This window comes from Nematolebias whitei, chromosome 15 (genome assembly GCF_014905685.2).
Source record: "Nematolebias whitei isolate Nwh7 chromosome 15, NemWhi1, whole genome shotgun sequence".
Lineage (NCBI taxonomy): Eukaryota > Metazoa > Chordata > Actinopteri > Cyprinodontiformes > Rivulidae > Nematolebias > Nematolebias whitei.
Window position 1 is genome coordinate 29,325,326 of NC_056512.1, and position 26,750 is coordinate 29,352,075.

General features: G+C 40.4%; 4 protein-coding genes across 5 annotated transcripts in view; 1 reads left to right on the plus strand and 3 right to left on the minus strand.

Moving 5' to 3' along the window:
* The window catches only part of LOC119421599 (septin-9), a 916,196-nt gene that overhangs the window by 402,851 nt on the left and 486,595 nt on the right, over positions 1–26,750 (minus strand). The window lies entirely within an intron of this gene.
* The window catches only part of pvalb5 (parvalbumin 5), a 571,007-nt gene that overhangs the window by 57,662 nt on the left and 486,595 nt on the right, over positions 1–26,750 (minus strand). The window lies entirely within an intron of this gene.
* On the plus strand, positions 104–6,041 carry bri3 (brain protein I3). Its single transcript, XM_037688965.1, has 4 exons — positions 104–652; positions 1,372–1,377; positions 1,538–1,652; positions 5,027–6,041. The coding sequence occupies exons 1-4, from the start codon at positions 496–498 to the stop codon at positions 5,157–5,159; spliced, it is 411 nt and encodes a 136-aa protein (XP_037544893.1). The 5' UTR covers positions 104–495; the 3' UTR covers positions 5,160–6,041.
* LOC119421600 (brain-specific angiogenesis inhibitor 1-associated protein 2-like protein 1) overlaps positions 6,878–26,750 on the minus strand; it is a 33,953-nt gene continuing 14,080 nt past the window's right edge. The window contains exons 5-14 of the mRNA XM_037688945.1: positions 25,307–25,378; positions 24,208–24,342; positions 19,661–19,813; positions 18,614–18,769; positions 17,315–17,429; positions 16,925–17,141; positions 13,880–13,942; positions 12,316–12,535; positions 7,130–7,176; positions 6,878–7,050 (exon numbers count right to left, since the gene is read on the minus strand). Of these exons, the coding sequence (XP_037544873.1) occupies positions 6,978–7,050; positions 7,130–7,176; positions 12,316–12,535; positions 13,880–13,942; positions 16,925–17,141; positions 17,315–17,429; positions 18,614–18,769; positions 19,661–19,813; positions 24,208–24,342; positions 25,307–25,378 (1,251 nt within the window). The 3' untranslated portion in view covers positions 6,878–6,977. The remainder of the gene's footprint in view (positions 7,051–7,129; positions 7,177–12,315; positions 12,536–13,879; positions 13,943–16,924; positions 17,142–17,314; positions 17,430–18,613; positions 18,770–19,660; positions 19,814–24,207; positions 24,343–25,306; positions 25,379–26,750) is intronic.

Genomic DNA, 26,750 nt, shown 5'->3' on the forward strand with positions numbered 1-26,750 from the left:
TGCCTGACGTTGGAGCAGGCGCGCGCCGCCTCTTGCTTTGGTGTACTGTCCCTTTAAGAAGCCTCTTCACTGCGCAGACGCGCCACAGCAGCTTGTCACATGATGCTTCTCTTGTGACAATACCAGACAGAAAGGAAAAGCGTCTCTGACTTCCAGATGACTTACGAGTTGCAGCGGTGACGTTGTTTTCACACCGAAGGACCAACTTCAGTGAGGGGAATGGGGCTAAGTTAGCCGTTAGCGGACCAACTTTGATCATTCCCGCGGTAACGGTGGACACTCGGTGAGCCTTTTGCGTCGCCTGGGGCAAAGTTGGCGCATGGAGAGGGTCGAAGTTTCATTTTCTTGCGCAGCATATTCTCATCGTTTTTTCCGCCGCAGCGCGCACAGTTTTTAAGCAACAACAGTTAAGTTGTTGCGTTACTTTTCTTAGCCTCAAAAGGAGTAGGAGCAACAGAGAAGGCGAGTTGAGGACACCTTACTCCTTCGGGTGAGATGATGGACAGCAAACCTCTTCTTCAAGACGGTCCTCCCGCCTACAACGCCGTCCCGGGGGCGCAGGGGTACGGCCTGCCCCAGCATGGCTACGGGGCTATCCCGCCTACGGCCCCGCCGCCCTACCATTACCCCGGAGGCCCAGGCAAGTCGCCCCGTTTCCTACGCGACCTGAACGTTACACGAAAAGTTAACAGGCGGGACGGGAGCTCGCGCTCCTGCCCGCTTTATTTTTCTTTTAAAAATAAAATTCAGAAGGTTTTAATTTAGCTCAATTTGTTTAACTTTTTTGCTACTGTTACATAAGCTTTAATCGTAGAGTAAAATAATAAAATGTTGTCATCATTTAGCGCAGTGACTGATGGACTAATTGTCAGCATAATTAAAGAAAACGAGTTTTCGGAGGCCTGTATTTCCCAAACGATGGATGTTAAATCCACACGAAGAGCCTCCTTATTTTGATGACTAGTAGGAAATACCGTATGTTTGTGCAGTTTTGACTTGGTCTTCCTGTGATCAGAAGTCACCTGACTGTGATTGTACGTGCAGCTCTAACAGGAAGTGGCTTTTAAAAATCAACTCCCACTTCTTGTAATTGCGTGAAATTTCCTGTTTTCTGTGCCACCATTGTTATTCCTTTGTCTGTGATTGTTTTTTTTTTTTTTTGTTAGCTCAACTTAAGAATTGTGTTTTCACAAAAAGTCTCATAAAAGTTCCCTGCATTGCACAATCAGAGCTGCAGATGAAAAGTCTAAAAAGGTCAAAATGACTTGGAGTCACTGAAATGATCAGCCGTCCCACTAACACGTTCATAACTTTTCTGTTTTGACTCTGGTCTGTTTATCGTACCACGATTATCAGCTGCTACATTTACAGCACCTGATCTGTGTGCATTATTGAGATCCGTGCTTGTAATTATGTAATACACGTGCTCTAATCGGAGACCCAGATGAACTATTTACACTGCATTAAAGGGATATTTTGTACACACTCCATGGTTATATAAAAATAACTTGTGCTGCCTCGTTTTTTTTTTTCCAACCTGCAGGATTTCCATCGGCTCAGATGGGGCCTGCTGTTGCCCAGCCGCCCATCACGGGCTCTTACACCATCATCCAGCCCTCTGTAGTGGTGGTGGGGGGCTGCCCCGCCTGCAGGTAAGGACGCACACACATCAGAGCGCTGAGGGTGAACCACAGAAGAAGCATTTTCAGAGAAAATGCATGTGGACTGAGGGATTTTGCTGAAGAAGCTGAAACTGAGTTGTTAAAGCTAAAAGAGCGGCGCACTAGCTAAATGCCAAAACTAACAAGCTAAAAGCAATAAAATGCTAGCTAAAAAGTAAAAGTTGTAAAGGTTAAAGTAGTAAAGAAAAGCATGAGGTGCTAGTTAAAAGTAGCAAAAGGCTAACTGAAAGCTAAGAGCAGCTGAACAGTAGCCTGAAAACGGAAATGTTTTTGAGAGACTTGATGAGCTATCGGTGTTTGTCAGCAGTGAAAGTACTTGTAAATAAGTGTCCTGATGCATGCTCAATAATCTTAACAAAGTTAAGTCAGGTCCTCTGGACGGATTCAAAAAAATCTGGGAAACTAAACAGCCACTGGCCAAAAGGATGAACCAGCACAGAAGATCAACATCATCAGGCCAGGACTCTGTGGTCTACACTCATCTCCAGGCCAGCGGTCACTCGTTCAGGGATGAAGATGTTCACATCCTGGACAGAGAGGAACGATGGATTGAGAGAGGAGTAAAGGAGGCCATCTTTGTGAAGAGAAACCGTCCATCGTTAAACAGGGTGGAGGCCTCCGTGTCTAATTGTCCCCCTCTTACAATGCTGTGATTGATAGCATCACTCAGCCCTCTGTGACTAACAAGCGGCCATCAGAACACTAACGATCGGTTGTTAGGCTGATGGTCCTCCTTCATCATGTGAACTAGTTTGGATATCAACAACAAACTGGTTGGTCCACTATGAGAAGGTGATATTTATAAGACTGAGTTTACTGCAGCTCGTCAGACTGACGGTCTTTTGGGTAAAAGACGAAACGTTTCAACAATTTTTGTATGAATCCGTCCAGAAGACCTGACTTAACTTAGACTTGTAAATAAGGTGAAATGTTTTCAGCAGAATAAAAGTTCCCAAAACCAAAAGTCAGCACTTTTCCTCAAACGAGTGGAACATTTTGATAAATGAACAAATAAAATGTCACAAAGTGGAAGTTGTCAAAAAACTAAACAGGATAATAATAGTGTTGCTGACTCGATATTCGCAGAACTATACGCAAAGATCATGATCGTTCTGTTCTGAACTCTTATTACAGTACATGTGTTAGCGGTTGTGTGTGTTGATTTTCCACTGTTCCCACACACACACTATCAGGGAAGATAAGACGAGCAAACACAACTTTCAGTTTTGGAAGTTTCACATTGGTTTCACTGGGCGAGTCGACTTCCTGTCAGTCAGCTGATCGGGCATGTGACGGGGCCGCAGGAAACTGTTTGCTTGAATAAAACCTAGTTCTTTTTGGGGGAGTTTGCTGAGTAGGGTTTATTTTTACTTTCCTTGTCATCGCTGAGAATTAACAATCGAATGATGTCATGGAAAAAGTTAGGTTCCTTATCTGATGCCTACAAAACCGCCACAGTGGAGCAACTCATTTATTCTTTACATTTCTGATTTGTTGAATTTATGGCTTTAGCTTCCCTCCAAAGCTCTTTGCAGCAGCCGTGTAAATGCAGAACAGAATCTCTCTGTGTCACCCCGACCGTAGAGCAATATGTAAAACATCGAGGGGAGTCAGAAAGTGCTGGCACAGCTTCAGTCAGAATTTGCATCAAGACGTGGAGCGAGCACCAAACGTCCCGTACAAACACTTCAAAAGTTCGACGACACGGCAGCGGTGCCACGTTGAACCAAAACCCACACGGTCAGCTTCATTTGAACCTGGTAGAGCTTTATTTACAAAGCAGGTAGCTCTGAAAGTAAACCACTGTTGTTGTTTTTAACTTCCCCAGTCTTCTGAGGGTTAATGGTTTCCTCCCAGAAGCCTCCAGTCACACCACTCGCTGTGGTGCAACCACGAGATCTCGGTTAGCACTTTGTTTACCTCAGCTCTGGATTAAAGCCGCTTCCAAAGTCCCCCTTCAAAACAAGCGGCTTCAGGTCCTCAGTTAATTATTTTTTTGTGTCACACGTTCTGTTTTCTTTAGACGCTGATCTAATTAAATCAAATTAAACGCAGAGGAACTCACTTTAAAGCACATTATTTACTGTGGCAGCTCTGATGTCTAGAGCTTTAATTGTGAGACTTTTAGTAAAATAGCTTTCAATCCTAAAGGGATACATCAGATATTTGTGCAAATGTTGTGAACAGTTAATATCTTACCTGCTGTAGATGGCTTTTTAAATTACCCAAATCTGGAGAAATGGAAGTTTTTTTTTTATTCTGACCATTCTTTTACATTTATGTATTTTCTGGTCATTTGCTAGCGCTAATAGCAGCAGCAGCTAACTAGAGCACTTCCTGCTGGAATATTGGGGGTGGGGATAGTTGGGCACCTCAAATCCAATTATGACTCGGGTTTCAGTGAATTTTGATTATCTTGAAACTTAAATATTTGGCTTGTTTTAAATAATTACTGAAGTGTATATTTTCATTAGGGATGCACGATATCGTCATAGTATCGGTGTCAGCCGATATTAGCGATAAAGTTTAATATCGGACATCGGCCATTCTATCAAAATAACTCATCGATATAAAAGACGCTGATGTTTTATTATATATTTATTATTTATAAAATGTTGCATCATTTTCAGCCCCCTTTTAGTCATCTGCATTTGATAGTAGGATAAAATACCAAAAATCATGCAGAATAGAGTAGTATTTTAATTCCACAGCAGAGTAGGTCTAGAGAAAAAAATAATCAGTATTGGTATCGGTTACCGGCCAAGTAAGTTTTAACACATCGGCATATCGTGTATCGGTCACAAATCCAATATTGTGCATCCCTAATTTTTATGCAAAATAAAGTGTGCACAATATAATGTAAAAAAAAAAAAAGTATAATTGCAGGCTGCTAACCAACAATTAGCATAGACACTAACATAGCACTGAAAGCGTTACAGAACTGCTAACATAATTAGCATCATGTTACTAGAAATTTTGTACAAATCAAATGTTTTAAAGTCATTAAAAATAAGTCATGCCACGACATATTAACATACTTTTCAGGGTTCAGTGAATAAAGAGATATTTGAAAACGCACAATGGCACCGCGCAGAAAGTATATTTGACATTTGAAAATTGATTTAGAATAATTTGTCAATGACGTGATGCATCAAAATACCCCAACCTCTTAGGAATATTTACATATAAATACAAAATACGGGACATTTACAGCAGTGTAAAGTTATTTTTTTTAATTAACCATGTTGATTTTAAAGTGTTGGAAGAGTCGAATCAGTTTTGACTTGTTTCAGAATGAACCTCCAACATGATGGTTTAAATGATTAATCTGTAATCTGTTGCAGAGTGGGGGTTCTGGAGGACGACTTCACCTGTCTGGGCATCCTGTGCGCCATCTTCTTCTTCCCACTGGGCATCCTCTTCTGCTTCGCTCTGCGTCAGAGGAGGTGCCCCAACTGTGGCGCCACCTTCGGCTAGAGGGACCAAACTACAACTCATTTACACATAATCCAGCAGCATCCTGTGCAACAAATCCTTTCGATTTTTTTTTGGCCATAAATTTTGATGTTTAGAAATCTATTTTCATCTTCAAGGATATTTTTAGCACGTGTGAGCGTCAGTGCCTTCACTACTTGCTGAGTGATCAGAGACTTGTTTTCTGTGAGTTTTGTTTGTGGATCTGAGCGGATTCCTTCACCCAAGGCCATTAGTTATTTTATTGCACACTTTGCTTTCAGTCACCATCATACTTGGTGACGTTGTACTCGTATCACTGATAAATTGCCATTTAATTTTTGAGATCTGCTTCGACCGGATCAGTGGACTTTTGCCGGCCAGCTCGTTTGTTTTTTGTTATTCTCGGGGCCATATTTGCACTGACATATTGTTGATGATTCTGCTGGGTGGTTTTTCCAGAGCCCATGCAGACCTCAGGTACATACAATCTGAAGCGGTCCCGCTGGTGGACGTTTAAGAGGAGACTCTCGTGTCAAAGCGGAGCTGAACTTCAGCTCATTTGAAAGCTGAACTTCGATGTGTATGATTATTATTTTTTTTTTATCTCCATACTCTGACAAATCATCCTCCTCCCAGTCCAGACACCGGAGAATGTCTTTGTCCCCTCCGTGTCTGCAGATGTCTTCCACAGCAGGATGTTTTAAATCCGTTCACCACAGAAGATGGAACCAGGTGGGAGGGGTTCAAACTAGTCTCGCTTTAGACAACACACTACTCACGCTCTTCTGATTGAGATTCTTACTTTTTATAAAGGTTACTGTAATTAAAAGTTAATGCTACTCGTTTATTTTTCCTTTTATTATAATTAACACAAAGGCCTAACAATTCAGTTTTATTTGGATAAACTTCTGCTGTAGAGCACAATAAAAGATTAAATCATGTCAGAAGTTGAAGAAATGTTTTTAGCATTTCATCCAAAAGACTTCAGTCTGAGGTCTGTCAACCCAGATCTGACTCGCGTGTGAAGAATCCTGTGCAGATGACACGATTTAACCTTTTGTGATTTATCTACCTGGATGGTTGAGCTTACAAACTTGTTTCCAGTTGTAGAGGCCCAACCAATAATGTTTCCTGAAAATGTGAACAAAAATCTTTATTTTGCTAACACTACAAACATGACTAAAATGGAGAAAATATTTTCAGCACTGAGGCAACATGAATGTGTTGAACCTGAAGAAATTAATTGATTTGTTTTTCATAGCGAACCCTTAAGATGATACTGAGTGAAACAACTGGTTGAATCAAACAACGGTTGGTTCTGACAGCATGACAAGTGTCCACGGTACAGGAAGTCGGTTTATATGGACGAGGACGAATTAAAAACTGCCTTTTAGGACAGGTTTGTTTACATCCATCAAGTCAAAACTCGTCGATAAACAGCGAGTGCACACACGACAGAATACTGAAGTGTTAAAAGACCTGCTGGCCATGGAAAAGAAAAGAAAAAAACTTGAAACTTCACAAATACATTCAGACATTTGACCATTTTTATTCAGCTATACTTCTCAAGTACAGGTAAAAACGTGGCGATTTCCATCTCACCACGACACAGACGGTTTAAAATAGAAAATATATATAGATCATAAATAGATGTTCAGCAAATAAAATGCTCCAAAATACTTAATTTACTGTAGCAGGAAAGTGGGACTAACTTAAATCCTTTTTGTTTTTAATTCCTCGGCTGTGGTCCAGATGTAGCAGCTGGACAGTAAGGGGATGACCTAAAAGACCGTGGCAGGTGACCCAGGAAGGTGGAGGGTTTTTTTTTGAAGGGGGGTGTCAGATGGCTGGTGCAGATCGATCGTTGGTGACGGTGGGACGTAGCCTGACCGTGGAGAACGGGTTTCCTCCGCTGTGGAAACAAAGCAGGAGAGACGAATTAAAGTGTGTCCGAGTGAGAGAACAGGAAATGATGCGACCATGTGACCTACGCGAGGTAAGCAGGCGGAGGTCTCGAGACGCCGTTCGACTGGGCAGCCTGTGGAGAAACCAGAGCTGAGTCACAGGAACACTTCAGCTACTGTTCACCGGCTTCATTTCATTCCAACACGTTTTCTGATCAAGGGTAAACTTGCTGCGTCACATGTCAGGACGATTCTGGAAATTCAAGTCTCGTTTTCCCGTAACAACATTTTGACAGCAGAAGACAACAACACGTCCCCTGTGAGGCCCAAGCAACTCCTAACAGAAGCTTCATGCAGTTTTTTTTTTTTTCATATTTAGACAAATCTTGTCACGTTTAGCAGCTGTAACAAGAACAAAAGCGATTTTTACTGAGGAAAAGAAAACTGGTAGAGGTTTGTACAGTAGTTAACCTCAAACCAAACCTTTCAAAGATAAAAATAATACCTTCCAGATGGTCAATAAAATCTATAAACCATGCATCACATTAGAAATCATACAAACCCAGCTTTGGGCACATTTAGAACATGTTTACGTTTCTCCTACTCCGCTCCCGTTTCCTGGAATATCTTGCAAAAAGATCTGAAGCTCTCGACCATGACCTTTTTAAGTGGCTTCAAACATCTGCCAAGTTCATGGCAAAAACCAATACAGACATGTTCCTGTTTTTAGTTTTCTACATCACTTTACAACCTAGCTTTTTTTTTTAAATACCATTTTCTTTCCTTTGTTCTTCTCAATTTGTATGATTTTTATGATTGTCTACTGTTGTCATCACTCTTTGTTAAAATCAGGTCTCTCTTGTAAATGAGTCCTCGATGCTCAGTGGGACTAACCTGTATAAATAAAGGTTGAACGAATAACCAGAAATAAATTAATAAAAGCAAGTATCCTGATGCCTGCTCAATAATCCAGGTAGAAAAATCTAAAAAAAGTTAAATCTGGTCCTCTGGACATTCAAAAAACAAAAAGCAAAACAATAAAATGTAGAAACGTTTCGTCTCTCATCTGAAAGACTTCCTCAGTCTGAGGTGCTGTATTCAGCTCAGTCTTATAAATAGCACCTTCTCAGAGTGGATCAACCAGTTTGCTGCTGACAACCAAAACCAGCTCCTCACATGATCAAGAAGGACCATCAGCCTAGAGCCAGGAGACGGGCTCTAGAGCAATGTGGATATCCTAACTGGGCCTTCCTGAAAGCAGAGAAGAAACCCAAACAGGACTCCAGTCAGCCATCAGGTGAAAAGGAGGAACCCAGACCCAGACCAGTGGTCATTCCATATGTTGAGGGAGTATCAGAGAAACTGAGACGTTCATTTTCTAAACATAACGTCCCAGTGGCTTTTAAACCCCAAAATACATTACGGCAAAGACTGGTTCATCCCAAAGATCCAGTCCCCCGGCACAAACAGAGTAATGTTGTGTATGCTGTTCAGTGTCAGGAGGGTGATCAGTCTTACATCGGGGAAACTAAACAGCCACTGGCCAAAAGGATGGCCCAGCACAGAAGATCAACATCATCAGGCCAGGACTCTGCGGTCTACACTCATCTCCAGGCCAGCGGTCACTCTTTCAGGGATGAAGATGTTCACATCCTGGACAGAGAGGAACGATGGTTTGAGAGAGGGGTAAAGGAGGCCATCTTTGTGAAAAGAAATCGTCCATCATTAAACAGGGGTGGAGGCCTCCGGGTTCAACTGTCCCCCTCTTACAATGCTGTGATTGCTAGTATCACTCAGCCCTCTGTGAACAGTAAACAGCCATCAGTGTGCTAATGACCCATTGTTAGGCTGATGGTCCTTCTTTAGCATGTGAGCAGCTGGTTTTGGTTGTCAGCAGCAAAACTGGTTGATCCACTCTGAGAAGGTGCTATTTAAGAGACTGAGCTGAATACAGCACCTCAGACTGAGGAAGTCTCTCAGATGAGAGACAAAACGTTTCTACATTTTTTTGCTTTGTTTTGTTTTTTGAATGTCCAGAGGACCAAATTTAACTTTTTTAGATAATAAAAGCAAGATTAGCTGAATTAACCTTCAATTTTTAACTGGTATTGCTCACTGTGCAGCATTTAGGTCTTATATAAAAACAGTAGAGACTAATATTTTAGATTTGGACCCTGAAGTGACATTTTAAGACTTAACCTTCCTGTCAACTTAAGTAGGAGACAATTTGATCTTTTTTTTTAGCCTGTGAAGGAAGTATCCTGACAGCTGCCTGCAGTACTGGCACAAATCCAAAAGATGTCAGTAGTGGACAGAGTTACAGAAGTTTCATTTCATACAGGATCTGGGCTGCTACACACCTGTTTAATATGTTTAACATCTGAATTTAGAATGATCCAGATTTAACCAGGACAGAAAATATAATGGATTTATTCCTTTAATCCAGCGCTTCAGTTTTAGTTTCCAATTGTTCTGCTCTGAACAGTGGCTACCAGACAAGTTTTTATTCACTTTTCCCCTCCCAGTCCTCACTTTAAATACAGCACCGTCTGCCTCTTCACGTCATTTGTGAACGCCCCCTGTTCATATCATCTGAATATATCGATTCCTGAGCGTCGCAGCTTCAACCTTCACACGGAACCGAACCAGTGAGGGCGCATTTCTTTCTGCTGGTGAAAAAGCATTCCTCCCCCAGCTTGATCACATTTTACTACTCACCTTTTTCTTGACTAACCTGTATCACAGTTTTAACAAAAAGGCTTTGCAGATACAGATCCCTATCAGTTGTGTGTCTCAGAGCAGGTACAGAATGTGGAAATAACACCCTTTTTTCCAAACTGAATAATTATCAACTAACAAAAAACAAAACATTTTTAACAGCTTATAGGTGTGAATCCTTAGATATTAAGAGCTGCTTAATTGTCTAAATGGTGCATCGTTTTATTACTGGTAAGAAAATTAAACAAGCTGCCAACGCACTGACAGAAACGGCCACCTGCATTTACACTTTACTGAATGTAAACCAAAGTTTTATCATCTAATCAACTGACGGGAGATCTTTCCTCACAAATCCTTCCAGGATCAAGTGAGTTCACTTAGAAAAAAAAAAAAAAAAAATCTTGGGAAAATACTTAAATACTTTTATCCTCAATTTTGGTGAGGGATATAGAGCACAAGACTAAAACAGGATCAAGAAGCGATTCAGATGTTGAGAAAGATACAGAACCAGACAGAGAATAAAGAACCAGAGCTGAAAGCATCAAGATTAGACCCAGGCACAGAGAAATGCACAACTTTTGACCCACAAGCTGCAGGTCTGCCTGTGTCCTCAGCGAAGTGTGAATAGTTAAATAAGGCAAGAAAAAGCCCAGCAGTTCCCTCTGACCCGCTCCTTGTAGGTCAAACAGAACAGACTGTGTTGAACAGAAAGCAGATGCAGACGAGCAGCAGCAGTGATGAAGCACAGGGAGTGGGCAGGTGTGTGTAAACAAAAATATGACCCTGACAAACCACAGACATTTCCATTCATCCTGCAGAGGACGAATAAAAAGCCTTCGTAGAGGAAAAACAAACAGCTTTGCTTGCAGGTTTGCATGGGATGCAAATGAAATGACATTAAATGGAGAAAGGGAACAAGGCGAAATGGCTGAAATGATATTTGGTCAAGTTCTAATGTCTCTTATTGAAGTAAATATTGATAGATTATTACAGTCTTCACCAATCAGCTGCTGTCTTTTTGTCCTCTGATGACAAGCTTTAGATAAAATGTTTTCATAATAATCTTTTCTAAACAGCTTATCTCTTCTAATCACCAGCAGTTTATTTTGATATTAGGCTGTGAGTAAATCAGGGGTTGAATAGACTAGTTGATTCTAGGACATCTCACGAGTTTTTAAATTTCACGTCGACTAGTCACAGTCAGTGATTGTGTCACGCGTCACGTGATCAGCGCCGCTCGCTCGCAACAAAACAGATTTTTCCAAGCAGATGGAAGGTGAGGAGCAGGCCACGTCTTCCCAAACAGGTAGAAATTCATCAACAGTGTGGAAGTATTTCTCTAAAGATGATGGTTTTATTTTTATTTTATTTAATCCACTAAATAAAATAAAAATGGGTGCGCACCACCACCGCCGCGGTTTATTTTTATTTAATGGATTAAATAAAATAAAACTAACTTTTGCAGCTTAATAATAGTTTTGTTTTTCCTGTTACTTATTTGCAGTATGATAAATGGTAGGAGCATAAATATACACTCCCGATGTTTTGTTGCTCTTTTTTTGTAAATAAATGATGTTATGTTGTTTATTTTTTTTTTAGCGTCTCGAGTTCCTATGACGTCATCAACTAGACTATGTCGACTCGAATATTATCATGTTAACGTGGACTTTTAAAAAATATGTAGTCGTTCAACCCCTAGAGTAAATTAGCTGCATCTATTCCATCACAGGCTGGGAAGCACGCTAACTTTAGTTTCACTTCAGAGGCAGAACATCTTCGAGACTCTTAAAACATGATGACCCTGAGATGAAGGTGGACTCAGCTTAAAAATGTTTTAATTTAACTCAAAACAACTTGCAGGTCCCTCTCTGCTGTGCTTCAGCTCTGCCTTCCTGCAGGAGTCTGTCATGTACATATAGACTGGTAACCACGGCAACTGTTGAAGCAGCAGCGACTAACATTAGTGAGAAACTCCTCCTGGTTCTGCCTGGTGATTTTCACCCCAGACACCGTGGGTTCTACATCAGAGTCACAAGACCAGGGCAGTTTAAGGAGGCAGCTGAATACTCATCTGGTGTGTTACTGTAAAGAAACAAGATTTATTCAAACTAAAAACTGCTTCACCAGATGAATGAGGATCAAAGGTAGCTTGAAAAGTAAGAAAATGAGGATCCAGACTGAACAAGTCCAGGTTTCCTGGTGTTTTACAAACAGCAACTCCTGAAGTCCAACAGATTCTTCTTGTTGTTGGTCAGCCTACACAGAGTGGATTAGTGGCGTTCAGGTTTCCAGGGCCGACATATAAAGCTCATTTGACACCGCCTACACACGTACCATCAGCAGCAGCCGGCAAGATAAGGCTGTGGCCGCGCTGCAGCAGGTATCGGGTGAGACGCAGCTGAAGTTTGGCATGAGGGGCAGATTAGATTGTGCTGTAGAGAGTTTAATTCTCCCAACAATCATTTAAAATCCTAACTATGAGACCAAGCAGTTCAGACGATTGTTAGAATGTCAAAGCGAGCGGCCATACGCCAACCCTCGGCCCGCTGACTCACCGTGTTGAGATCAGAGGACGAGGCTGCAGAGGGGGTCGGGGAGTGATGGTGGTTGTTTGTGACCACGCTGCTCGTGGACGAGGGGTTGGTCTTGACGGAGCTGCATCTCGGGGTGTTACTGTAGTCCGCTGGGGGGAGCACCATTGTTGCCTCGTCCGTCTCCGTGTCTTGATGGTGGAGGTTGACCACACTTTTGCTGCGGTGAGGGGCAGCAGCATCACTGGATCAAGAAGAAGCCACATTATGATAACTATTATTTACAGATATTTTCTCAGGGTTCAGCAAAGAAACGATGAAAAAGATGTGAAAACACAGATTTACTGCGAAATGCTTCTGCTAAAGGAAGCTCCGGCAACTCCAACAGGACAAACAGCACCAAGCTCAACTACTGCAGCACAGATTAGCGCCAACAAACTCATATTTAGATATTTAAAAGAGGAGACTCTTCCATGTCCACGATGAGACGCCATGAGTGTTAACAGCAGCAACACGAACTGCTTGTTTGTAAACAACCTGGGACACTTCCAGCAGGAATACCGTAATATTCCTACAGGAGCAACAGTTTAATGTAAAGATGCACAATGTTGGATTTTTGGCCGATATCCGATATGTTAAAACTTATTTGGCCAATAACCAATACAGATAATTTTTTCCCTAGACCAACTTACAGAGACTTACAGAACTTACAGAGACATAACTTTCTCTGCTGTGGAATTAAAAAATCAGTTTGGCCTGCTGCCAAATGCAGATGACAAAAAGGGGCTGAAAATGATGCAACACTTCAACTTGGATTATGTTTAATGTCAAATTTATTCTTGACATTTACTCTCTCTAACACAATGACAACACAAGAACAGTGCAAATTTGTAAATTTTCACAAATCCAAACTCAACCTGTTCACAAGCAACAAGTGAAAAGTGCATAAGTAGTAGTGCATTAATAGATATACTTGACAGGTTTTTTTTATTATTAAAAATTAACTTAAAACAGAAGCCCAATACGTGGTTATACAATCTTAATGATCAACTTAAATTTGCTTGTCACTGGGTTGTCATTCAAAAACAATGCATTTTATATCGGTGAGTTATTTTGATGGAATGGTCGATGTCCGATATTTAACTTTATCGCCAATATCGGCCGATACAGATACCATGCCAATAATATTGTGCATCCCTAGTTTAATGTGAAACAAAATGATGCAAAGGTTCACGTTCACCTTAAAGAATATAGCCAATTTAAGATGACTAACCATTAGTTCATCAGTCCTGTGAATTAAACTGTTTCACCAAACTGATGTTGCTCCAAATGACTACCTTCAACAGGTAAGATATTTGTTGTTTATAACTTTTCCACAAAGTCCCACATAAAAAAAAATAAAAAAAATCCAAACCATAGTTTTAAGGACAAGAATCAAGAGTTGAGCAACAGGAGGGTTCCCCCAGGATTAGAAAGGTTGTCACAATAGAAGTAACCAGAGGAAACATTGCCAACAATACAGCTGGCTGCAACCTGAAACCTGAAACCTGCTGGTGTGTGTGTCAACAGGAATGCAGAGTCTCCTTACCTGTTGTTATTCACCAGAGGTTCTGTGAGAGCGCGGCAGTATGAAGATGGGAACCAGCCCCTCCTGAAACACACAAACAAGGAAGGTGAGTTTAGGATAAATGCACCAGTCTATCTGCTCTCTGGTCCCATCATCACTGTCCTGACAGCCAGTCAGACTTTCACCATTGCTTTCTAAAACCAGAAGCAGAAAACAGAATGAAAAAGATGATTACACAAACTTTTGTTCTCACACAAATTACTCCGACAACAGGGTCACAGTTGTCTTTTCAGGTGGCCTCTAACTCAAACTATTTTCTATTTGTCCTAAAAAGCAGAAACATTTAAGTTACCAAAAAAAAAAAAAAACGGATTAAAATCTTGTTCTGAACCTTTTCGAGACCTTGAATGAATCCCTGCAGATTTAATCCATGAGTCAGTTTCTCAGCTTGGTTTCTGAGGCCTCATGCATCCATTTGTTCCTGCCCACACATGGACCAAAATAAGCTCCACTTTATTACCGAGCCGAGGAAAAAAGTGTGAGAAAGCTGGTCAAGTGGCAAGCTCGGTGAGCGGATATTTGCATATGAATATTCAGAAGGTGTAAACATTAAGGCAAAATGGTTGACACGGGAAGCTTTCTGGTTGTCGTCCCAGAAGTTTGAACCAATCACATTCGAGCTTTGGTAAGCAACAGGTAAACGATTATGGAAGAGACAAAGGAGAGTGGGGGATATGGGACGTAATCTTGGAATTGTACATCGTTTTAACACAATTTAACCTTTACATTTTATTAATTATTTCAAAAACCAACACAGATAGCTGAAACTAGTTTAAATTCATAGGTTTTTCTGTTAGCAAAATATCAAAACTCTCAGAAAATAATCCCTGGATGCACAGCTACAACCGATAAACTTTCAGCTAGACCACTTCCAGATGGCTGCCACAGCCAACTGATCTGAGAAAACAAAAATGGTTAAAATTCATTCAATTTTACAGATACTGAGCTATAGTCTGGCGTGGTAATAAGCGAGTGTCATCTCCATCACATACGTTGCACATTAACAGATTGTGTGACATCTTGGTTAAAAACTTTGGGATTCCAGGCAGCATCCAATCAAGAAAAGCTAGTTTAATTTCACAAACCCCTTTGGAAACCTAAAATGTCAGCCATTGTTCTCAAGTCAGATTATATCAAATAAACCCACACTGATTTAATCCTACCTTATCTAAAAATGATTATTTACCTTTAAGGAGTATTTTAAAGCATTCACATGAATGTTTGAAGGTTTTCAGAAAAGGCTGTGTCATTGTGCCGTCGCGGTTCAAGATCGTTCATAAATCAGCGTGTAAGCTCAGCCTCTCCCTCACAGTGGCCGAACGTTAAGATTTAATCATGAGGTTTAGATAAAAAGGCATTTACTTTTGATGAAAAGACTCATGACTCTGCTGGAAAATACATTTACTGAGTCACACTCATGAATTTTTGCTTGGGTTTTTATTGAGAAACATCTTTGCTTTCAAGTGCAACTCTTTGCTACTGAACAAGTTTAATGAAACCGCTCGCCTTCAGGAAACTGAACTCTGTCATCCTGCTCATAAAACAAGACGCTGGAATCGTGTTTAAAATGGCAAGACTGATGTCTATGATGAGTCAAACATTTGTTCATCACCAGCTCACTCATGAATCAGACATTTTCTTAAGTTTATAAATATCTGGGTAATTGTACATGTTGCCAGGTGAGCTGCAGGAGGACTTTAAGAAAGCTGATTTATTACAAAGAAAAATAATGACATGATTCTCAGAACACATTTGTGAAGTAATTTCCCTCGATAGCAACACAGATCAAACCTGATGAAGGATTAACATTTTCAAACACGCTTCCTCCGGCTTCAGATCAAATCTTTGTTTAAAGAGTCAGACATCAGGGCCGTGGGGAAAGCGGGCCTTTCTGTGTGGGAGAGCAGGTGCAAGTCTACATTTTCTGAGCCTTCTCTCTGTGCCTCGCTCCAGTCTGCTGCCGAACATCTCACCCTCGGGCAACGCTTCACTTTGATTCTCTCATGAGCGAGGGGTCCAGTTCAGACAGCACCGACACGCCCAAAGGCATGCGAGCGAACAGACATGGTCAGCCTAATAATTTAGACCCAGGATAATCATTTCAGTCAAATCTTTAGAGTTTTTTTCAGTCAAATATTTAGAGACGTAATGAAGCAGGTGACTAAATTCAAACAGTCCTTGCAAGCAAGATGTGTTGTGCTCGGAGAATTTGTTGACTCACAGCTACTACCACATCAAATTGCACTTCAGTATCTGTAAAATTAACAAGGTTAGCCATTTTTGTATTTGCTAAGGTCAGTTAGCTGTAGGGGCTGGTGAGGCACACAGAATAATCAGTGAGTGAATCAAAAACTTATTGTTGTACTCTCCTGTAAATACACACAACCTACTTTATTACTGAGACTATTGCTTGAAGTTTAATTATTCCTAAAAGTCAGACATAAAAATAAACAAATCAAATGTAAATATGAAGAGCAAGTGGAAAAAATATTTGTGGAACTAGCCGTGCCAGTCTAGTACTGTAGATCCAGCTGGTAGATGCAATGCACCATGGGTTATACATTATACCAACCACAAACATACGTTTGGATCCCAACTAGTCGTAGGAAGCATGGACGCATGAACTGCTCAACAGGTGACCAGAATTGTTTGACTTTAAACTTGACTTTTGACCAAAATGCAAAAATCTGCTATCTTTGTATACAATTATGAGCTGTTTTGAGGCTGCAAAAAAGATGAAGGTAAAGCGTTATTGTTTGGCTGTTAAGTGAGATATATTGTAATTCCTAGAGTATGAATTTCTTTGTACAGATGCTAGTGGTCTAGAAACTGAAGGGTTAGGTGGTACAGTCTGAGTGCCCACATTTAGTCATAGAGAGTAGGCATGCTCCCCAACAATAATAGTTTTCTGCTCCCCAACATTAGTTAAGCTACTCATTTATGCGTCTGCCGCTGCTGTGTGTTTTAATGCACATCTCTGGAGACCAAACATGAAAACTGACTCACTTTCCGTTCTTCTCCATTTCACCGTACATCCACCCGTCCCTCTCGTCGGGGATGAGCAGGATGATGACGTCTCCCTCGTCGAAGCTGAGCAGTGTGTTGTTGTTGCCAGCCGTGTGGGGGAAGATGGTGCGAACGCGTGGCTTCTTCACCATGTTGTTGAGGCCTGTGGCGACGGACACGGACCGGGCAAGGCCGCTCTCGTCACCGTTACCGTGGACTGAAGAAATAAGGAAGGATGAGGTGACTACATTTCATCATTAACATTATTAGACAGATGTCAACCCATAACACAAAGTAAAGATAGAGCAATTTAAACTATGGGTTTTAAATTCATCTAACCATGAAATGTATTCATTTTAAACTCTGCTCTATATTAAAATGTCTTATTACCCATGCTGTAGTTAGTAGTGGTGGTTACACTGTGGGTGTGGTTGTCTTGGTTGAACATATTAACTAAAGGGCTTGTCTGAGCCTTCTGAGGTGGGGCTGGGGGAGCAGACATGTTCTGCAACAGAAAAATCAACACCATTACAAATAAAGCAGCAGGAGCCTCTTACTGTTGAATTGTGTCATTTGTTACATTTTACAGATAAAAATGTGGTTGAAACAGCTGTATTAAAAAACATGCTGACAATATGGATCAAAGGTTCTAAAACATTTATACAGAAATCAGCCAAAAGATCATTATTAGCTGCTAAAAACACAAACTGGTTTGTATGATCACGATGGTTCCAAACGTATCAGAGCTGCTTCGGGACTTTGAGCCTAATGTTGAGCTAGTCAAAGTCTGCATCTGTCAAATAGTAAACCGTGACAACAGAAGAAGTTGGCTGATTGTTCAATCTGTGAAAAACGCTGAACTACAGACACAAAACAACAAGTCACATAAACTCAGCTTACTACAAGTTTCATGATGTCTCTCAAAACCAAACAGATTAAAAGTAAAAATAAATAAATACAATCTACAGAATGTATTTTACTCACTTTTTCAAAGCAACAAGCACAAAACCAGTGCTGGAACTAAACAATACACTGAAAAGACTAAATCACGCATCTTTTTCTAAAACTTTCATAAGAACGGAGAGGTAAAGTGCAGGTGCAGCTCACACCTTTTCACCAGAATCAAGTGGCCATCGGCTGCTTTGGCACCAAACAACAGAGCCACCATCACATCCCAGTAACCTGGACATTAACCAAACAATAGCACCTTTTTTTAAAAGATAGTCTGAGAAACTGCCAGCCCTGACATCAGATTTCTAGGAACTCCTCAGCTCTCTGAGGACGCATCTAAAGCTGAACACAGGAAGTGACAAGAAATTCAACTCTCTTCTTTCATATCGACTCCTATTTTAGTTTGAGTTTCAGTCCTTTAAACTAGATTTAGATAAGGCATCAAGTTCCAATTCCCTACTGGAACCATCTCGGCGTTTTTGACGACGACTCTCAACAAAACAGGGACTACAAAAGAAATCGTATCAAATAACAAAAGTTTCCACCCAACTAAAGTTAAGGGTTAAAACATAACTTTTTATTACAGCAAAGTTCTAATAATCACGGATTCATCCAGAAACAGACACTAAATACTTCTGAGGGGTGTAATTAAGGATTTCATTATGAAGTGATGAGATATTGTTCTACTACAACATCGAGAACCCTTCTTTGATTATCCCCTTGTCCCTGCTGTCGTACCACGCTGTGTCGTGACGGGGAGGGGGAAGGTAGCGGCGTGATGGTGACGGGTTTTCTCAGTCCCTCGATCATGGACAAAATGCTCTCGGGCATGTCGGTGGCGTCCGTGCACTGGTCCTGCCAGGTTCTCAGCTTTGACACCAATATTTCTCTGCCCTTTTCAACATGCAAACAGGACACAGACATTAAAAGAAAATTATGAGTGATCAGTGAAAGCAGTGCATGTGGCTCTGTCACTATGGTAACGGGACGGAATGTGGCTTTTAAGATTGGTGGCTTTAGAGCATAGAAAATAAAATTTCTTAACAGAAATTGAAAATTTTTATATTAAAAATACACGTAATCCAATGTAAAGACTGTTGTTTTGCAAAGAAAGCCTTGAAAGGCAAGAATTTATTTTCTTTACAGGTTTTTGAATATTCACCAAATTAACTTTTATGCCTGGCTTATGAGTACACAAACACTTTTTGGACATATTCGTCCCTAATTTATTTATTTTTGTTGTTTTGTCATGGATTGTTTCAGCTGGTAAATGCAAAGAGTCGTAAAAAACTGTTTTATTTAAGTAATTATTTGAGGATGTGTTGTATTATTTAATGTGGTTATGTTGGGACTTGTAGTGGATGTGGGATCCTGATTTCAGCTTGTGTGTAGTCAATAAAAGCTTTAAGACAAAATATATTTGTTGTTAGCAAGTTGTGTAACATTACTGCTGTGCAACCCTGTAAAGTCTGTTTACTCTGTCACTGTTTTGTGTTAACTAAAGCCTAAAAAGAAACATTACTGTTTATGACTAAACAGCTAAAACTTGAGTGTTTTTAACTGCATGGCTTATAATATTTTTCCATCTGCTTTATTAAGTTGAAAATAATTTAATCCCTCAAGTCACAAAGACAGGAGAAAAGAGTGGTCATATATTGACAATTAATTAATTGTTGATGCTTGCTGATTATAACTTCAGCACTTTTTTAAAGCAGTGCAACATCCAGTAGCTAGAGTTGCTAGCTTGTGTAAAAGTAAGGGTGTGTGTGTGGGGGGTGTTTTTACCTTGTCATGGAAGGTAGCGAAGTGATAGGTGAGGATGCAGTGCTTGTCAACGAGGAAACAGTAGCGTCTTTTCTCCTCCAGCAGAGCTTCCTTACAGCTATCTGCGAGGAACAATTGCATGTCCATCTGTCGACCTGTCAGCGTTTCGATGCACTGAAAACACACAGATTAATCTACATCATACTTCAACAGACACATATTTACTGGTATGCACAAATGAGGTTTATTTGAATTGATCCAAATCTACAAATGACTAAAGTTGAGCTAAAATACAACAAAAAAAAAAAAGCCCATCTCCCATAGGTCACTGCATGCTCTTATCTTGCCTTGCACATGGTTTGCAACAACAAAGAGCCTTTCATTGTTGACATACACACAAATTCAACAAGAGTGTATTGCATAAAAGGAGCTAATCTTAATCTCCCCCATGCAGGGGAACAGGTATTGTTAGTTTGCAGTTTGCCGTGTTGACACACTGGGATGCAGGTACGATTTAAAAAGAGCAGCATGAGAGACAAATCCCTTGCAGGGAGGGGCGGCGTTATCTACAGCCACAGCCCCGGACAGGAAGAGGTTAAAAGGTCATGAAAGGATTCAGTGTTTGGCTGTTTGAAAGTGAACGCTGCAAAGTCATTCCGTTTTCATTTTAGATTAAAAGTTTTTTCTTTAACAGATGAATCATGCTGAATCCAGTTTAATTTCCTGTTTTGCTACTCGAGTAAACAAATGTCAGAAAATAAAATTATTAAAATAATGTTTGTTTGGTATTGTTTTAGTTGTGTCCAGGATTCATTAGACTTTATTACCCGTAGTTGTTCAGAAAAAGAGATGAGAGCATGACAAATCTGACTGAACCTGCTTTGTTAAGGATTGTCTCAGATTTATTGTTTAAGCTGCTTTTTGAGATCCGTATCTCATCCAAGTGTCTGGAGGTGACACGCCTGTAACGGCTAACACAATGACTTTATTCAGGCCTGGTCTCATGACTCCCTAAATGACGAAGGACTTTATTTACCTGGAAGGTAAGGCGAGGGAAGAGACGTTGGCACCTACGGTGTTAATTTGCCCAAAGATACTCTAGACAGGAAATCTAATCCGCAACACATTCTTGACTAAATAGCTACCAGATTTCTAACGCATGTAAATAGATTAAGTAAAAAATAAAATAAAACATGAAGGTGTAACACCCTGCTTTAAAACTAAAATGTTCCAATGGGAGTTAAATACCCAGAGCAACAAGTAAATGTATGTTACACTCCTCCTTAATGACATGTAGTGACTTTCAGGCAGCATCAGACTAACTGTAAACACTAAACAGTACGATGCTCTCTGTACAGCCTGAAACATCATTAAAGTCACCGTTAGGATGAAGAACACATCGTTAATTTCACAGTTGCATAAAACAACTGAAAAGTTTCTTCTGATCTCAATTTTATAAAAAAAAAAAAAAAAAAAAAAAAAAAAAAAAAAAAAACCTTAAACTTGTACTTTTTGGGGGGTATTAACAATCAAAAACAACTTTTCAAAACTGCATTGACCGTAATTTCCTTCTTTTCACAGGTTTCGAACATTGAGTTATACAATGCTGCGGCTAATTTATGGATTTTTAATTTTATTTCGACAGGCTAACAAGCTTCATGCCGCCAAAACATTTAGCCTTGTCACACCCGGGCGCTCACAGAGCTGCCCAATACGCATCTCTCTTGGAGGGTGGGTCCTCGTGACCCAATGATGCCACCTGTATAAAGTGGGCAAAAAAATCTGACCAATTAAATTATTTAACAGATCACAGTGGACCCAAGAAATGGGGAGAAGAGGAGAGAATGCCCTCCTCCCCTCGTTCTCTTCTCATGGGGCACAACAAATTATTTGCAGCCACTCTAAACAAGTGTGAATCGTGCATTAATGTGGCACTCAGAGCTCAGTAGGAGGCTTGGATGACTGGCGGCGAGAAATCGTTTACCAAAACTGGACGCATGCAAAGAGCAAGTTTTGCTCAAGCCTGCCAGTGGATCCTGACAGAGGAGCAGTTAAAAAAATCCTCTGCAGGAGAAAGATGGTGATCAATGACTTTCTGGTATTTAACCAGCCATGATGGAGGCACTGTTCAGAGAAGAAGAAGAAAGAAAAAAAAATCTATCATACATATTTGTGTATGTTACAGTATGTATTTAATTATAAGTTAAAAAAAATCTTTGTATAAATATATCATGTTACAATGTGGACAACCGCAGCTTATACATGTACAAAATAAAAAAAAACTTTTTTTAATTTAATGGGCGTGGCTTATATTCGGGTGCACTCAATAGTACAGAAATTACGGTATTTTAAACCTTCCTGGAGAAAAATCAATAAAAAGGTGCATCACTTGTTTGGAAATCATCACCTAAAGTGCACGAATGATTTTAGAATATTGCACAGCAGAACAGATACTTAATAGTGGAGAATAATTTGAATAGCAATTTACATGGATGGCACAATTTCAATAAAAAAAATTATATATATATATATATAAAAAAAAAGGCAAATTAACATGCACATCTACACCCTGTTAACACTTCTCAAATGTTAGCACTGCCAACAACCTGCATCTGTGCAGAGATATGATGTAAAAGATCTGATTTTTTTTATTATCTAAAGACAAAACATATTTTCTCTGTTCTAATGTTTAAAATACTTTGACACACATCTCAGTCTCTTAATATTTTCTACTTGAGATTTATTTAATTTATTTGGCAGTTGTTTTACATGTAATTTTTGTACTCTGCTGTGGGATCGGTCTCTGAAGTGTCTTTAGTGTTTAGTTCCTGACGACCAGTCGACCTGTTTGCAGGCCCAGTTCAAGTTCTACTTGATCTTTTAAATCCTGAAACGGCCTTAAATTGAATCACTGAGCAAACAAGCTGCCATGTGGCCTGGTGGGGAGGAGCGGTAGAGAAGAGACAAAGGGATCAAAAGAAAAGACACCAAATAAGAAAGACGAGGAAAGAAATCTGTACTTTCTCAAAAGCTAAATGGAAAAGACTTCCATGTCTGTTAGCATAAAATGTGAACTTGGGACAGTTTGTCATTCCAACATGTTGATATAAAGAGGAAATACAGAGTGTTGTTTGTTATCCATATTTCTTTTAAATTAAAAAAGGTAAAATGAAAATGGATTCCTTAAAATGTGATGTTAAAACATTCAACATCCCTCCAAACTTTCACGAACTCAGTAACTTCAAAGTAAATAATTTTAGGCTATAAACCCACCAGTAACCTCAACTTTAGTGCATACTACACATTGTTGACATTAAATCAGAAATAAATCAAAACTTGTCATGGTAATCTCTATTTTTCTCTGTTTGTGCGACTAGGCCAATCCCTCTGCCAACCCTGGGTAAACTGTGTTGACAGAATACACAAAAAGCCTTAAATACGCACATAAAAACTCACAAAGGTAGGTGAGCAGGCTGCCCGACAGGATCAATGAGAGCAGGTTACGTAAGCTGTGCTCTCAGGGACTCTGCTTTGAAATTAAACTGCTGTTCTGTTGCAGACTGACGGTGAGGGTGTGGTGGGATCAGGCCATTACAACATGCTCGACTAATTTTCATTCCACAGAAAATAAATGCTTACATCAAGATAAGGTAACAATCAGGAAGCTGTGCTCCCTCTAACCTAAACTGGATCTCATATAAATATTCTCTGGGAATGCACTTGACTAATCAGTGCTTTATCACATTCATACACCGATGGGACACACATCTGAGGCAGTAGGGTTCAGTGTCTTGCCCAGGGACACTTCAACATGTGAATGCTGGTGGAATCGAACCCCCAACTCTTGCATTGGAGGACGACTGCTGTAACCACTCAGCCACAGCCGCCCTTAATATGCCGATTTATTCCCATGACTACAGGCAAAATACTAAATATAAATAAATAAATAAAATATCAAGACTATGAGAACAGAGTTGGAACAGGAAAAACTACAATTTAATTTAAAATGTTCTAAAATTAGTAACCTTAAGACGTTTCATTTCACAACCAGCTGAGTCAAGCAACGGCTGGGATCAGACAACTTGACAGCGTAATAATAATAATAATAATAATAATAATAATAATAATTTTTTTATAAAGCCTTTTAAAACAACCACAGCTGCAACAAAGTGCTGTACACCTAAAATCAAGAAAATTTAAACACACAACACAGTTGTTAAAACATTAAGATCAATAAAAACAATAAAAACAGTGTTAACTATGCTAAAAGCCAGAGAGTAAAAATGCATTTTTTAAAAGCATTGCTTGTTGCATTAAAAAAGCAGAAATGGAGGGGAGCGTGCGGCACGTTCACGGGGCAAAACACACCAACAAGAAACAAGGATCTTCTCCCGAGTCTTGCGTGACACTTCACACACCGTCTCCATCTACCGTTACACCTGCTCTGACACACAGCAGCTCAGGTGTCAGAGGCTGGGATTGACATCTAGGTGATGCATTTATGTTCATATGCACAGACCCGACTGTGTGCGACGTCTCCATGTCACAGGACTGTGCCTCCGACTCACCTCGCTCTCCTTGTTCTCGTACTTGTTGGCGTTCTTGCCTTGGCTCTTCCTCCTCAGCTTCTTCAAGTCAGCCTGGGCCCGCTCCAGAGAATCTTGCTTCATCTTTTGCTCCATCTGGAATCTCTTGAACGTTGCCTGGATGGGATGAAGGAATCATGTGAATAATGGAAACAAGACGCTGCAGAGGCTTGTCAAATTCTACCAAGAATACAACTTGCATTCCAGTAAACACTGGACATGATACACGTGACTTAATTTTTCTGACCTACCATTACTTCAGTAAAACACAGATATTTCATGTTTTGTTATGGTGTTCTCCTTTAATCTGCCCTCTGGAAACTATGTAAAGCTAGAAATGCCTTTAAGTTAATTTTAAAGATTAAAATTAGGGCTCCACGGTATATTGATATTTTGTTGTTATTGCAAAATTAACGGACTCTATCAATATAGTACAGGACTGCAATAAATCAGACCATTATAAGTACCATACCGTTATGTTTTGCCTGTTAATAAAATATGTGGCCAAAGACCCTCACTGCCCGAGAGAACTACACCTGGTTTAAAAGTAGTAGCCAAAGTGCTTCAGTTGTAACAGAAGGGAAGGAGATCAGCAAGAAAAATCTAGATTTATCTCTACTAATGGCATCTCTGCCTAGTTACACTTTGTGACTTCAGATGCATCAGCCAACAATGATTTGTATAGCTGCTGGAAAACAGGAGATTATTTGCTCTGCGTGTTGTGCCTCTTCGATAACACACTTTAAATTAATTATTGTGCCTGCAGTCATAATGACAGAAAATTACAGCCTCAGATAGCTACATGTGACAGGATTATGGTGTTTTTTTTTTCTGTGTAAATAAAAACCTCACATTACTTATTAATCCTCTTTGACTGCCCATTCTGTCCACGATTACAGAAATCAGAAATAGGGACACTACAATTGCTGCATCTCCTCTCATTGCAGTCAGGAAATGAATGTGCAGAGTATCAGACGAGAAATATAAAATAAACTCCTTTAAAAGTGCATTCTCTCAAAGGAGGGGGATAGGCAGCTACAAAGTGACTTGCATGGTGCTCACAGACATAGAAATTACTCACTGTCATGTATTTGACATCCATGTCAGTCTTCCTCTCCAGCTCAGCTATTACCTCCCTGTGGAACCTCTTAAACTTCAGGTGGAGAGGGGGTGGGGTGGGGGACGAGACAAAAGAGAGAGAAGAGTGGTGATTATAAACCTGATGGGAGCATTAAGGACTAGCTTGTCAGCTTTGCTGTCAACAGGGAACATAAAAAACGCTGTTAAGTCTCAGAAAGTGATCATTTAGAGTGCATCGGTGAGTGTGTGCGGGGGCGGCAGCCGAGTCCAAGGTTGTGCTTATGAATGAGTCAAAACAAAGCGTGGGAATGCCCACAGTCCTCTAACACATTCTCCCTTTCTCTCCACCTCTCGTTTGTCTGCAGGTGTCAACGTGTTCATTCCAGGCTTACTGCAGTGTACTGCCTGCACCCACGTATGGGGCGGATCAGCCATCCAGACCTCATTTCTGAACCCTGACGACAGCGAAGACGGTACCAGAACACATGGCAGCAATATCTCGAAAAGGTCCTTTCCCCCTCAACCGTTTTCTCAAACCTAAACTGATGCCTTTAGTTGCAAACAGGAGATTATTAACAAAACAACCCACCCACTGCTTCTGTTAGCAACACTTTCTCAGGAGTGCACCACAGCTTTTCTAGCCCACAGCTTCCCTTCAACAAGTTTTTCCTCCAACTGGCATAAAAAAATTTTTTTAAATTAAAAGCACAAATCTTGCATATTATATTAAAATGTAGCTTCTGGCCATAACTCTACAACAATCATCCCAATGCTCTTTCACAACATACACACTACCACCATAGTTTATAATCATTTGTTTTTTTCCACTAAACAGCTCATAAAAATAAGTGTCTGATTCTGACGAGCTAATGGCTAAACCGAGAAGAGACAAGACCCAAATTGATTACCGTTTCAAATCAACTACAATCTCAAATATTCCGATAACCCTTTCCAACACTGTTAGCTTCATCCAGCCAATGTCAGCAGCAGCAGCTAGCTGTAGCACTTCTAGGGCACTCACTGCAGGAATACCAATATTTGTGTCGCAATAACTGTGTGATGTGAAACTGGATACCAGTGTTTCCTCTAGGTCACTTGATTTTTATCGGGAATGGGGGAGGATGGGGGGAGACGTCGGTGTTGCGCGCTAGCTTAGCGCTTTGTCAATGCCAGAAGTGAGGGGGAGTTGTGGGTGAAGGACATTTCGGTAGGCAAGGCGCTCAGTTCTGCTGACAGGGCAGGGAGCCCTCCTTGGATAACAGTAGGGGAAACTCTGGACACAGTAATATAATTTTTAACAGCCTTGGAAAAACTGCTACATTTGACACTGAAATCTTTCTAAGACAGCTGAGACCCACTTTTATCTTGGTCCCACTTGAATTAGCCATTAGCTTGTCAATCCATCCATCCATCCATCCATCCATCCATCCATCCATCCATCCATC